At 35.4% G+C, this 13513-nt stretch overlaps 1 protein-coding gene across 1 annotated transcript; it reads right to left on the bottom strand.

Moving 5' to 3' along the window:
- Positions 1-7540: 7540 nt before the first annotated feature.
- On the bottom strand, positions 7541-8509 carry LOC102849206 (olfactory receptor 5K3-like). The gene has a single exon (XM_006902000.1). The coding sequence runs from the start codon at positions 8507-8509 to the stop codon at positions 7541-7543; it is 969 nt and encodes a 322-aa protein (XP_006902062.1).
- Between the last annotated feature and the right edge of the window lie 5004 nt (positions 8510-13513).

The raw sequence follows: 13513 nt of genomic DNA, 5'->3' as shown, positions 1-13513 counted from the left end.
TTTCTTATGTCTTCTGAAATTGCCCTTTAAAATATTTTATTTAGCTCTCTTACGTTACCATTTCTTCTGTTTAATTTTACTTCTATACACTGAAGAGTTGTTATCATAGTCTTCTTTTATCATTTTTTCATATATTTCTGTTTTGCTGCTTTTTTTTTTCAGTTATTCGTCCTTTATTCAAAAGGAAGCCTGGAAAAGAACTGGCAGAGTAGCAGTGCTATTCTCGATGTTGTTTATAAAACAACATCTGCTGTCCCTCTCCCCCCAGAACTTAGGACACACCAGGTAGGGGTCACGGTGGCCTGGGGTGGGCTGTCCATTGCCAGGGTCACTCAGGGTCGCCTCTGTCGCCCACCCTGGGTTGCTCCAGCCTCACCCCAACTTAAAGTGGAGAAAATGGGGAGCAATTTTTTCACAATCAGTGCTTCCTTTCGTAAACCCCACCACCTCCTAAAGCCACCCCTCCACGGCTCAAATAAACCCCACAAAACAAAGGAAACCCCGATTCCACCCGGACTCAGCTTCCTCAATCCTGCGCCTCCCCAGGGACAATCTTGCCCCGGGTCAACCTGCAAGCCGCAGCTACGTGGCTCTCTGGTTGTATCGACCCACAGATAGGTTTCCCAGGCCGAGTTCCACCACTTCCAGGGTCTGCCAACCTCTGACTCCGCTGCCCAGGGACCAGTGAGGACGCCTGTTTTGCTTTTTAAAAAACTCTGCTTATCTGATCTTTATGACATTAGTGTTCAATGCATCGAGACATCCCTGATCTTATAGTATCATTGTTAGTGCATCAAATGTATTCTTAAGATACTCATTAAATTTTGTTGTTGTTATTGCATGCTGCTGAGTCCACTATGAACAAGAGCTCCAAAATTTACCCTATCTTGAGCCCATATCACAATCTCTGACATACTGACATAGCCACAGTCACTATAATCAATTCATCTCATTCAGGTTTTCCTTTATTGCACTGACCCTGCACCTTTCCCAGCATGATGTCCTTCTCCAAGGACTGGACCTTGCTGACAACATGCCCAAAGTATATGAGATGGAGCTTCAAAATCCTTGCCTCTAATAAGCGATCAGTTTTCACCCTTTCCAGAATAGACCTGTTTGTTCTCTTGGCAGTCCATTAAGAGTTCAGTACTCTTCTCTAGCACTACAACTCAAAGTTATCAATTCTTCTTTCCACATCCTTAGTCATTGTTCATCTCTCAGATGTATAACAAGTAGTTGAGAGACCATGGCCTGAATCAAGTACACCTTAGTATCTAGACTGACATCATTGCTCTTCAGCACTCTGAAGAAGTCCCTGATAAGACTTTCCCCAAGCAACTCGTCTTTTGATTTCCTGAGTGCTAGTGCCAAGAGTGTTGATTGTGGACCTGATCAAGCTGAAGTTGTAAACAACTTCAATCTCTTCTTTAGCTATCATGATGCTGTCAATTGACCCTGTGGAGAGAATCTTTGTTTTCTTGCTTTTGAGATGTAATCCATATTGAAGACTGTAGTCCTTAATCTTCTGCAGCATATGCTCCAAGTTCTCCTCAGTTTCAATGAGCAAGTTTCAGTTATCATAGAGTCTTCCTCTAAGCCTGATGTCACATTCTTCTTCATAAAATTCAGCCTCCTGAATGATGTGTTCCACATGTAAATAGAAAAGGTATGGAGAAATGACATATCCCTGATGGACTGCTTTCTTGATTTTGAACCATACAGCATTTTCTTGATCTGTTCATATGACTGCTTCCTGGTCCAAGTATAGGTTTTACATGAGCATATCAAATGTTCTTGGATTCCCATTCTTCTGAATGCTAATCACAATTTGTTGTGTTCCACACAGTCAAATGCCTTTTCACAGTTAATAAAACACAAATGGAAATTCTTCTCATAGTCTCTGCTTTCAGCCAAGATCCATCTGACAATGGCAATAATATTTCTAAGTGTTATGGCCTCTTCTAAGCCCAGGTTGTATTTCTGGCAGTTCTTTGTCAATGTACTGTTCTAGTCATTTTTAAATAATATTTAGCAAGATTTTGTTTCAGTGTAATATCAGTGATATTGTTCAATAATCGCCACACTTTGTGGGATCACTTTTTGGGGGAATGGGAATAAATATGGATCTCTTCCAGTAAAAAATACTGAAAGTTGCATTTTATTTCTCATGGCTTGTTTTCATTTCCTTTGGCTTCATCTTGAATCTGCATTTGAGCAATTAATCATCTATCTATCCCACAGTTGACTTTTGGCCTTGCTCTTCTGATCAATGATACTGAACTTCTCCATTGAAGAGTTGTAGTCCACAGATGTAGTAGTCTCATTGTAGTAGTTTCATTGTTGTGTTCTATCCAGTGTGGTTCATAAGTATCATAAGTATGCTTGCCATTTGTGTTTTGCTGTTCATTTTTTTAAGCTGTCTACAATGAATATATGGGTCATAGAAAATTCTATCATATGATCTTTGGGTTGTTTCTATCACGAAGGCCTTGTTTTTCAACTAAAAAATCCTATTTTGTTTCCAACTTCTGCATTCCAATAACCAGTTATTCATCTATATGAACTGCATGTTCTGTTAATTTTATTTTGTAATATTTCAAAATCATCAATTTCTTCATATCTGGTTTTAGTGTTTGATGTGTAAATTTGAATAAAAATCATATAAACAGATCTTTTTATATACATATTAAGGAGCCAATTTTGAATTTTAGTATAGGACTGTGTTCTCAATCTGGTTTGATTTTTTAGAAAAAGGCTTGTTTTGGTTTTTTTTTCCATGATATTTGTTCCTGCCGGTTACTTCCTTGACATTATTTGAAGTGGATGAGGTTTGGAAATGAGGAAATGTTTCTCTCCTAAGTACACAAAGCCTCTATGGTGAGCTGAGAAAGTTCCAGGAATGCTGCACAGACCTTCTCTTGAAGTCTTGATGGCCAGTGCTTGCTGTATACTTTTGTCTTCTCTTCAGCCTGGTTGTAGCTTGCCTGAGTCCACTCTGGTTCAGGGAAATAGCAAGGAAACCTGCCTTGGCTGGGAAATTCATTGTTCCATTCACCCTGCCTGAGGTCCTCTCTAGTATTGAGATAAATAAGAAGACTTGTTTTGGCTGGAGAGTTCACTATTCCAGGAGAAAAAAGGACAATCCTCCCTACCTCTGGTCCTGGGGCCAGAAAGAAGACTCATTATTAGACTTTTGATTTCCTTATCATTAGTTCTGCTATTAGAACATGCTCAAAAGATTTTCTTTATATGTTGTTCATTTGCTTGAGCTTTATATTACACTTTTTCCTATAATTTGTTGTTACTATAACATTAAAGATATTAAGATTCTATGTTATTTGTATTTATAAATGATTATTGATAATATATTTATGTCTAGTTCTGTTATATGTACAGCTTAGCTATTTTCCATTACTTTGCATTGTTTACTTTCCATTTTATTAAGTTGAATTTTTTTTTTTTAGTAGTAGGGTTCTGTGTGTTATTATGATGCTGCTGGTTGCTTGAGAATAGTTTTATTTCTGTAGGAATTATGATCCATGTAACATTAGCTACAATATCCCTAGTACCACAACCCCTTCTGGACTTCTGAACTTCTGGCAGCTCTCTACTGATGTGCTGTTCCAGTCGTTTTGGATAATCTTCAGTAGAATCTTTCTTGCAAATGAAATCAATGATATTGTTCTATAGTTTCCACACTCTGTTGAGTCACCAAAATTCCTATTCTTTGGAATGGGAACAAATATAGATCTCTTCTAGTCAGTTTGCCAAGTGGTTGTCCTCCAGATTTCTTGGCACAACTTGTTGAGCACATCAAGGGCATTATCTGTTAGCTGAAAATACATGGTACTAGGGATAGTGTAGCTAATGTGAGAAGGATCTTAGCTGAAAGGAGGTAATACCAGAGGAATGTCTATCTGTGTTTCATTGATTATGAAAAGGTGTTTGACTGTGTGGATCATAACAAACTGTGGCTGACTCTGAGAAGAATGGGAATCCCAGAATACTTGATTGTGCTAATGCAAAACCTATACTTGGACTAAGAGGCAGTCGTCAGAACAGAGCAAGGAAACACTGCATGGTTCAAAATTGGGAAGGGTGTACTCCAGGGATGTGTCCTATCTCCACACCTTTTCAACCTGTATGCAGAACAGATTATCCAGAAGGTTGGGCTCTATGAAAAGTGTGGTGTCAGGATTGCAGATGATACAACCCTGCTTGCTGAAATTGAGGAGGACCTGAAGCGCTTGCTGCAGAGGGTCAAAGATTGCAGCCTTCAATATAGATTGAGGCTAAATATCAAGAAGACAAAGAGTCTCACCACTGGACCAATTGGCAGCATCAGGATGGATCGTGAAGAGACTGAGATTGTTCATAGCTTTAGTTTCCTTGGTTTCACAGTCAATACTCTTGGCACCAGCAGCCAGGAAATTAAAAGACATATTGCAATGGAAAAGTCTGCTGTTAGGGACCTCTCCAAAGTATAAAGAGCAATGGTGTCACTCTGGAGACTAAGGTGCGTCTGATACAGGCCATGGTCTTTGCAATCACTTGTTATGTATCAGAGAGTTGGACAATGACTAGGGAAGATAGAGAATTGATGCCTTTGAGCTGTGGTGCTGGAGAAGAGTACTGAATGTACCATGGACTGCAAACAGGTTTTATCCTGGAGAGGGTTAAACCAGGCTGCTCCTTGGAGGCAAGGATTCTGAGGCTTCATCTGACATACTTTGGACATATCGTGAGGAAGGATCAGTCCTTGAAGAGGGACATCATTCTTGGGAGGGTGGAGGAACAGCACAGGAGGGGAAGACCTTTTATGAGGTGGATTGATTCAGTGACTGGGGTAATCAGAGACAGTGCGATTGTACAGGACAGAGCAGGGTTTAGGGCTGTTGTACATAGGGTCTCTATGAGTCACAAGTAACTCGATGGCCTATAACAACAACAACAGGAATTATGATAGGTCACATGCACATGGGAATTCTCTTTTATTGGACACATAAATTTTCCCTTATATGATTGTATAGATGTGTGTGACTGACATTTTTTCCCATTGTAAAGTTTCAGGTTTGAGAGTTAGCATCCTTCCACAGATTTTGTGGGTACATATAGACTTTCCACATTGGACTATATTATTAGTATAATGTTATGAATTTAATTATGCCATTCTAAAATATGTATTGTGAATCCTGTTTCTTTCCAAACACTGAATTTTCTATTTGTTCTTATTTAAAATGTTATTTTTATTTATGTGCCTTTCCCTTTATTTAAAATATTGCCACTAAAATTCTTATCACTTAATTGTTGAATTACTGCAGTTAATCATTACTTCTAGACTCTCTAATTGCCATGTAACTTGTCTAGTAGCAGTCATACTATTCTACTTCTAAGAAGATGGAAACAGGGAGCTTTGGTAGCCTAATAGTAAAGAGTTACACCACCAATCCAAAGACACTTGATTCAAATCCACCAACTGCTCCTTCAATGTAAGACTGGCAATCCTCATCTGTGTGATACACTGCCTCTTAAAAAATGCTATTGTGTCAGTTATGAGCCAATTACAGTTCAACTGCACATAACAATAAACAAGCAATAAGTAAGTAAATTTAGATTTTTAAATGTAGAATTTAAATTTCTTTGAAAACACATATACTGTCTCTCTTTTGTATCAAGTCAGAACAAACCCATAGCTGAACTTAAGGTAGGTTTTTTAGAGTCAATTAATTACACAGAAGGAAATTGCCTCTGTTTTCCCACAAAGCAGCTGGTGGATTCAAGTCATGTGCTTTCAGGATTCAGCGCAGCTACTTACCATTAGGCCATCCTAACCACAATTATAAACAGCTTTTTTCTAGGAGTGCTGCAACTCTCTAGTTATCCTTATCTCTCTCACGTCCTGTCCCCTTGTCATACTCATTTCCATAAGCTCTAATCCTATTCATACTATTGTTTCCATTATTCCCACAAAATCAACATTTCCATCCTTTGAATTTCTGTTATTTTTTATAGCGGCTCTTCGATAACTATTCCAGATTGCACTTCTCCATTTTCTGAATTTTATATCACAAACCATAACGAAACTTAAAAAATTTCTTATATACAATTTCCCAGCTTTTTCTCCCCATATGTGTATGTACAATTTGTTATTTTACTTTAGGCATTTTGAAATGAACTGTGACTTTAGTCTTTGTAAAAGAAATTGTAAAAAAAAATATGAAGAAAAGATGTCGTTGGTTCAAATTCTGATTCCATTCCAGATGCTTCAGTGAATTGGGGCAAGCTACTTAGTATTTCAAAATATGACTGTTTAACCTAAGGTGTGAAAGGTATGAAAAATAATGCCTAACACCTTGAAAGGATCAACATACATGAAAGGATCAGTTTTGTGTCAAGTAAACAGTAAGTCCTTATCAAACCATCTTTCTTTCACATTTTCACATTTAAATGATTAAGTACTAGTTTGTGTTGTTTAACTCGGTATTGTCACTATTTACTGATCAAACCAAGCTTACACTTAATGCACATAATAAATCTATATTTTAGTTAGTACAGTTTACTGATACACAAAATAACAAATAGAACAAGGAATTCTATATGATGTAACTCTGGCATCCTAGTGCTAAGAAGTTGTGCTGTATTCCTGTAAAGGAGTAAAGTTGAAATCTACCAGCTGCTACACAGGAGAAGAATGGGCAATCTCCTCCTACATGACTTACTGTCTCTGAAATCCCACTGGAAGATCACTATGAATCAGTTCAGACCCAATAGCACACAACAGCAATATATAATATTGTTAGTGTGTATTATATATTCATAGATAATAAACATTTCAAGAATTTCATATTCATTATCATGGAAAATAATCAAACTTGATGAAAACTTTCAAATCCATTAAGAGTTCCAAAATAAGTAGCAATATTTTTAACTAAAGAGAAATAAATTAACAGTATATAAACAATCATTTATCAGAGTTTGACAAGAAAAACAAGCAACATTAAAGATGTTCTTTATTTAAAAGAGCATTTTGTGTCTAACTCTACATTCAAACATAAGGCCTTGAACAACACGCAGCACGTTGAAAATTTTTTAATATGTCATTTACTTCTGAGAACTGACGTGGCTTACATAGTTAATATAAGAGAACTAGAAAACTTTTCATTTTGAAAGATTATCCCTAGTTATTTCATAACTTTTACAAAAATGTTAAATGGAAATTACTATGATACAGTGATTTCATTCTTATAATTCATTGAATAGGTCGGAAATTATAGCTAATTCAACTGTCAACAAGTTTTTGACCTTTGAAGTGTTATTTAATTTGTTCTTCAGAGATTCTGGTCACTTAAACTTTGAAATATATTTTAACGGAATCTCTGCTTTCTAAACTTATTTAACCCTCTATACAGTATTTGATGTAAAAATACAGTAACAGTTTAGTGATTCAATATTTAACATACCAAATTAGTAGATTCCATTTTTATTATATCCTTTGATAAAAATATAAATACATCATGTCCTTTGAAAAGTTTTATTAACATCAGTGGGTTACAGGAGATGATACTTGTTTTAGAACCTGAGGGTTTCTCTTCATTACAATTCTTTTCATAACATTTATTATTTCTTTATTTCTTAGACTATAGATGAAAGGATTTAATAAAGGAATTACTATAGTGTAAAAAACAGCCACTGGTATTTCTTTATCTCCTTCTTTAGCTGAGCTTGGCTTAGCATACATAAAGAGAAGAGAACCATAGAATATTGAGATAGAGAGAAAGTGAGAGGCACAAGTAGATAAGGCCTTTCCTCTTCCTTCTTTGGATTTCATTTTGAAAATAGTGAAAAGGATACAAATATAAGATATTAAGACTATGGTAATAGTGAAGACCTGGATTGATCCTGCAAAGACAAGTATCATCAGTTCATTGATAAAAGGGTCTACACAGGAGAGTCTATATAATGGAAGAACATCACAAAAAAAGTGATTTATTTGATGAGACCTACAGAAAGTTAACCTTAACAAAAGTACTACATGAATCATGGGATGCAAGTTCCCAGCTATGTATGACCCTTTGATCATCTGAATGCAGAGTTGCTTTGACATCTTGGTGTGGTACTGCAATGGACTGCATATTGCCACAAAACGATCATAGGCCATAGCTGCCAGAAGAAAACAGTCTGTAGTTTCAGCAAGGCAAAGGAAGTAAAATTGTCCCATGCATTCATAGAGGGAAATCTTTCTGTCCTCAGAAAAGAAGTTCTCTAACATCTTGGGTGTGATAGCACAGGAACAGCAGGAATCCATCAGAGCTAGGTTGCCCAGAAAGATGTACATTGGTGTGTGAAGACGACGTTCCAAGACAATCAGTGCCACCAAACCAAGATTTCCCACCATGGTAATCAGATAGATGATAAAGAACACTACAAACAGAAGGGTCTTCAGATCTGGATGATCTGTAAACCCCATGAGGATAAATTCTGTTTTCAATGAGTCATTATACCTAGTCATCTTTTCTTTCTCTGTTGATATAAAATTGTAAAGACATGAAAATCTAATTTATGGAGTATATGTCTAATTGTCCCTTCAAAAATAAACAACAAAAAGTAGAGGTACTTCTTCAAACTTCCCCTGCTGTCACTGAAATACAGGCACAACTACTTCTAGAAAGCTTTAATATCCTAGAAGTGTCATTTTATGTGATCAAAAATTCTAAAGTTGAAGATATACAGAAGTAATTTGGTAATTTTAGGGCAATGCTTGCAGGGAGAAATTTCTTAATCTGTAAAAAATATTAGTAAGTAATACAGAATACCCTAGGTTTGGTTTTCTCTGTTTCATTATTTGTTATCTTGATCCTTAGTATATACTTAAAATCCATTTTTTCTGCAAATTTGTTTCTTGTACTGTGTGTTTTCTGAATTTATTCAAGTGACATGAAGACATGAGAAATTGTACTACAAATATTTTAAATTTAGACCTTAAAAAGTGAAGAAATGTCACTAAGTATTAGTTATTTACTCATTCCCATTGAGTTGGGTCTGACTTATACTGCTCTTCCATTCAGTTTCTGAGGCTGTAAATCATTCTAGGAGGAGACTATCCATCCTTTTACCTAGAACTCAGAGCACTGAAAATATGCAACCTTTAGTTCACAGTGCAACTTGGTATGGACTACACCATTAGGCTCCCATGAAGATCAATATTTAAGACAATTACCTTGAAAATGACAGTAACAAAAATGACTTTCTTTTCTTAACAATTTAATTGATGTGCAGGAGAAGGATGGGCAATCTCCTCCCTTGCCATTAACTGCATCTGAAAACCCACCAGAGGGTCGGCTACGGGTCGGTTCTGACTTCGGTCCACAACAACAATCTTAATATACCTGTTACAGTTTTTTTCTTCTTGTTATATGCCATCATGTCATAATGGACTCAGCTGATCCTTCAAATGGTTTGCAGAGGCTATGAATTGCATGGAAAGAGATTGTCTATCTTTCTCCTACTGTGCAGCTGGTGGAGTAATACCACGTGCCTTTGTTTTGGTAGCACAAATCTTTACTCGTTAGGCCATAATTCTCTTAAGATGGAACAAATTTCCTGGAACTAGTTGTAAATACATATTAGTATATTCCTCTTTTATCAGAATGCTTTTGATTTTAAGCCTTGAGTTTCCCACTACCTCACTCTGTAGATACTATTTTGCTTTCTTTTTAAAAATTTGTTATTATTCTTAATTTTAATGAAAATTTACAGAGAATTTGGATTTCCATTCATTCATTGTTACACTTTTCTTCCTGACTACCCATCCTCTCCAGTTCGTTCTTCTCTTTGAAAAGTAAAAGAAAAAATTCTTTCATTGTTATACAATCCCTCCCCCAGTATGTGGTACTATCTACAGGTTGGGTTCGTTTTTTGTTTTTGCTTTGTTTTGTTTTGTTTTTATCTTCCTACTCATACTCTATCATGTTTCCAATATTGTTAAATATTAACAGGAAAAGAATGCTCTTCTTTCCCCATTAGAACTGCTGGTAGATTGAAACTGTTATGAAGTCTACAGCAGAGCTCCTTTATTTCAACTGTAGTTTACATATAATGCTGGTTAATACAATTTTTAGCTAAATATTCCAGATCACATGAACCTGTATTTTCTGAAACTTAAACATATACAGAAGAGGACAAAGTTTTACTAAGTTGTTTATTGGGTTGCTACGAGTCATAACTTGACTCTATAGGACCTAATAACAATACAACCAAAATAATCAAGAACGGCTCCTCTTTAGTCTGCATTTCTTTTTTGTATGTATTATGGGCAAACTTGCTATTAGGTGACAAACATTTTGAAGGATGTTAGAAAATGTTATGGGGGAAAAACAGAACTGATTCACATTTTAACTCAAGCCTAGAGTCACTTGGGCAAACTAATTTGTTTACTGTTATTTTATGAATGATTTTACATCTCTGGCCTCACCAGATTGAGGTTATTAACTTTGAATAACTTTAAAGGAAAATTGTTCAAAACAATTTGAAAAAATCAGATATCTATCTATTATTTGATGTTAATTTAAAAATTTTAAATATATATATAGAACAGCACTTTGCAATTCAGTATTTTTTAAGTATACCTTTTAGTAAAATTCATCACATTTACTATGTTGCATAATCTATTACATGCCCTTTTCCCTAGAAAATGTCTCAATACCTTAAAAGTTATACATCTGCTTTTATTATTTTGTTTTCTATTACTTGGAAAATGAAAAGACAATTTGAATATTCTTAAGACTTATAAGATGAAATTGTGTATTGTTTAAAATCTTATCTCATTCATTGTTTAGTAATGTCACTATACCATCTCAACTTCAGGTGCTGTAGATTCTATGGTAAATGGGTTTATAATATCCTTAATGTTAAAATTAATTTTTCTCAAAAATATCAAGAGGAAGATACTCAATCTTTCACTTATGTACTTGTTTTTAAACATTAGATATAAACCCATAATTATCCTGATAAAATAGAAATAACTTAAAAACACATTCTGTAGTTGCATAATAGAATTACTTTGTGACTTTACCTGTATATTTTTTAATTCTTCTTTATAATCAGAAAAACTCAGAATGAATTGCAATATTCCTTCTAATGTTAGTTTTCTATAGTCTTCAATTTAGGGAACATCTAGAGAAATCTAAAAGAATGATAAATTTTGAGAGACAAGTATTTCTAGATGTTAGACAAAGGTATAATATTTCTCTCACCTAGCTTTCTCTGAGAAAGATTTGTAGCTGCTCATTATTTGCCTTATGGTATTAAGACTAGTAGAGCTTCGGAGTATAAATCTTGGTCTTTAAAACACTTGGGATTAAAAGAATGAAGATCTTGATGACAACTGATAGGCTAGGGACTATAATTGCAAATGAAAATCCATTTTCAATTCAAACCCAAATGGATTTTCTTGAATTGCCTCAAGTGTGCAACTATGAAAAGAGTCTCCAAAGCATAGAAACCATTAAACGTTAGTCAAAGATGTTTTGTAAGATGCTGTGATTCAAGCATATAGCCCTCAATTTAGCCTGAGAATCATCATGTTGAACTTGTTTAACTAAACTAATTTTAAAATCTTGTTCACAAATTCTGCACTTAAGACATGAAATGATCTTAAGAGATTTCAGATATTTTGAAGGAAGTAAGCTCAATGATATTCATAGTTTAGTTTTAATAAGGTTTTTTTCAAAGGCCTATTATTTAAGAAGTAAAAGTCCTATCCTGCTTCCTAATCTGTCATAATCAGGAGCTCCACCAAAACCTGTCCATTTTAGGTAACCCTTATGGCATTTGACATAGCAATGGCACAGCTTTCAGTATCACAGTAAGGCCAAGTTACCTCAGAACAGCAAATGAACAAGTGCTGTACCACTTAAAACAATGTTCTCACAAAACACAATTAACACCCACATACAAGGTCCTTCCTGATTGCTTTAACAAGATGTTTCCAGTCCACAAGTGAATGTTAACTAAGTCAAAACAGCCAATCAGCTTACATTTGATTGTTAACAAAATAAAAATTGCCCAAAGAGTTTACATCTGACTTTTAATTCAATAAAAAAAAAAATTTTAAAAATTTAAAAAAAAAACCTATTCTTTAGAATCCAACTGCACCAAATTGTAGACTCTTAGGCAGGAATCAATTGACTTTGTAAAAAACAAAACAAAAAAACAGAAATTCTCACCACTGGATAAATAGGCAAAATCATAATGGATGGAGAGGAAATTGAAACCGTCAACAGCTTCTTCTTGCTTGGATCCATAATTAACACTCTTGGTAACTAGCAGTCAGGAAAAAAGGAGGTGCATTGAACTGGGAAAATCTGCAGTTAGCAACCTTTTCAAATTACTGAGGAGTAATGATGTCAGTTTGAGGACTAACGCCCATCTGGTTCAGGCCACAGTCTTTCCAATCACTTGCGAGCTTTCCAATCATTTGAGAGCTAGACAATAAATAAAGATGACAGAAAAAGAATTGATACCTTTGAATTGTGGTATTGGAAAAGAGCATTGAACATCCCATGGACAGCCAAAAGAACAAACAGATATATCTTGGAGAAGGTGCACCTGGAGTACTCTTTGGAGACAAAAATGATGAGACTTTACCTCACATACTTTGGGTATTTTGCTAGAAGAGTCTATTCCTTGACAGAGACATGATGCTGGGAATGTCAAGTAAGACACTCATCCAGGTGGATTGAAACAATGACTGCTGCAATGGGCTCTTGTGCTCCAGTAAGTGTGTGAATGACATAGGATAGAACTGGCTGCATATATTTTATTCATAGGGTTGTTATGAGTCGTACTCAACATCACCTAACAAGTGCAGTGATACTTAGAAATATTGGGAATTGGTAAACAACAGAAGAAAAATTGTAGCGATTTCAACCAGTATCACTGACTCCTTCATACTACAAATGGAATCTGTCCCTATGTCTTTTAAGGGTAAGTAGAAAAACAAAACAAATTTCACTATTTCTGTTTAGTCCGAAAAGAGAGCTCTGATGGTCTAAGTGGTAAAGAACTGTGCTGCCAAGCCAAATTTAAAAGGTTCTAATTCACCACCTGCTCTATGGGAGAAAGATGATTGATTATAATCTGCCCCAGGCCTGCTGTTTCAGAATCTGTAGTGAAACAATTTCCAACTAACTCATATTAAAATAAAATCTTTTCTCACCATGTTTCAAGTATAACTTACAAATAGTAAAATGGATTGATCCAATTAGTCAGATATTTTCCCTACATAAGTGACATTTGTTCTATGTGATAGTTGCCATTTAAGAAGGTTTTGTGCAACTGTGCTATTTATTTATAATTATCAATTGAAGCTCAACACTAAGAAAATGAAGATTCCCACCACTGGGCCAATTGGCAGCATCATGATAGATGGAGAAAAGATTTGAACCCTGGTATATCCTGGGCTAACCTTATTGTCTCTGATACACCTATTCCCAGTACCCCAATCACTGAGTCA

The sequence above is a fragment of the Elephantulus edwardii genome, unplaced genomic scaffold (assembly GCF_000299155.1).
Source record: "Elephantulus edwardii isolate Elephantulus edwardi_28Jun2011 unplaced genomic scaffold, EleEdw1.0 scaffold00356, whole genome shotgun sequence".
NCBI lineage: Eukaryota > Metazoa > Chordata > Mammalia > Macroscelidea > Macroscelididae > Elephantulus > Elephantulus edwardii.
Note: the sequence above shows the minus strand (reverse complement) of the source record. Positions and strands in the feature narration are given on the sequence as shown.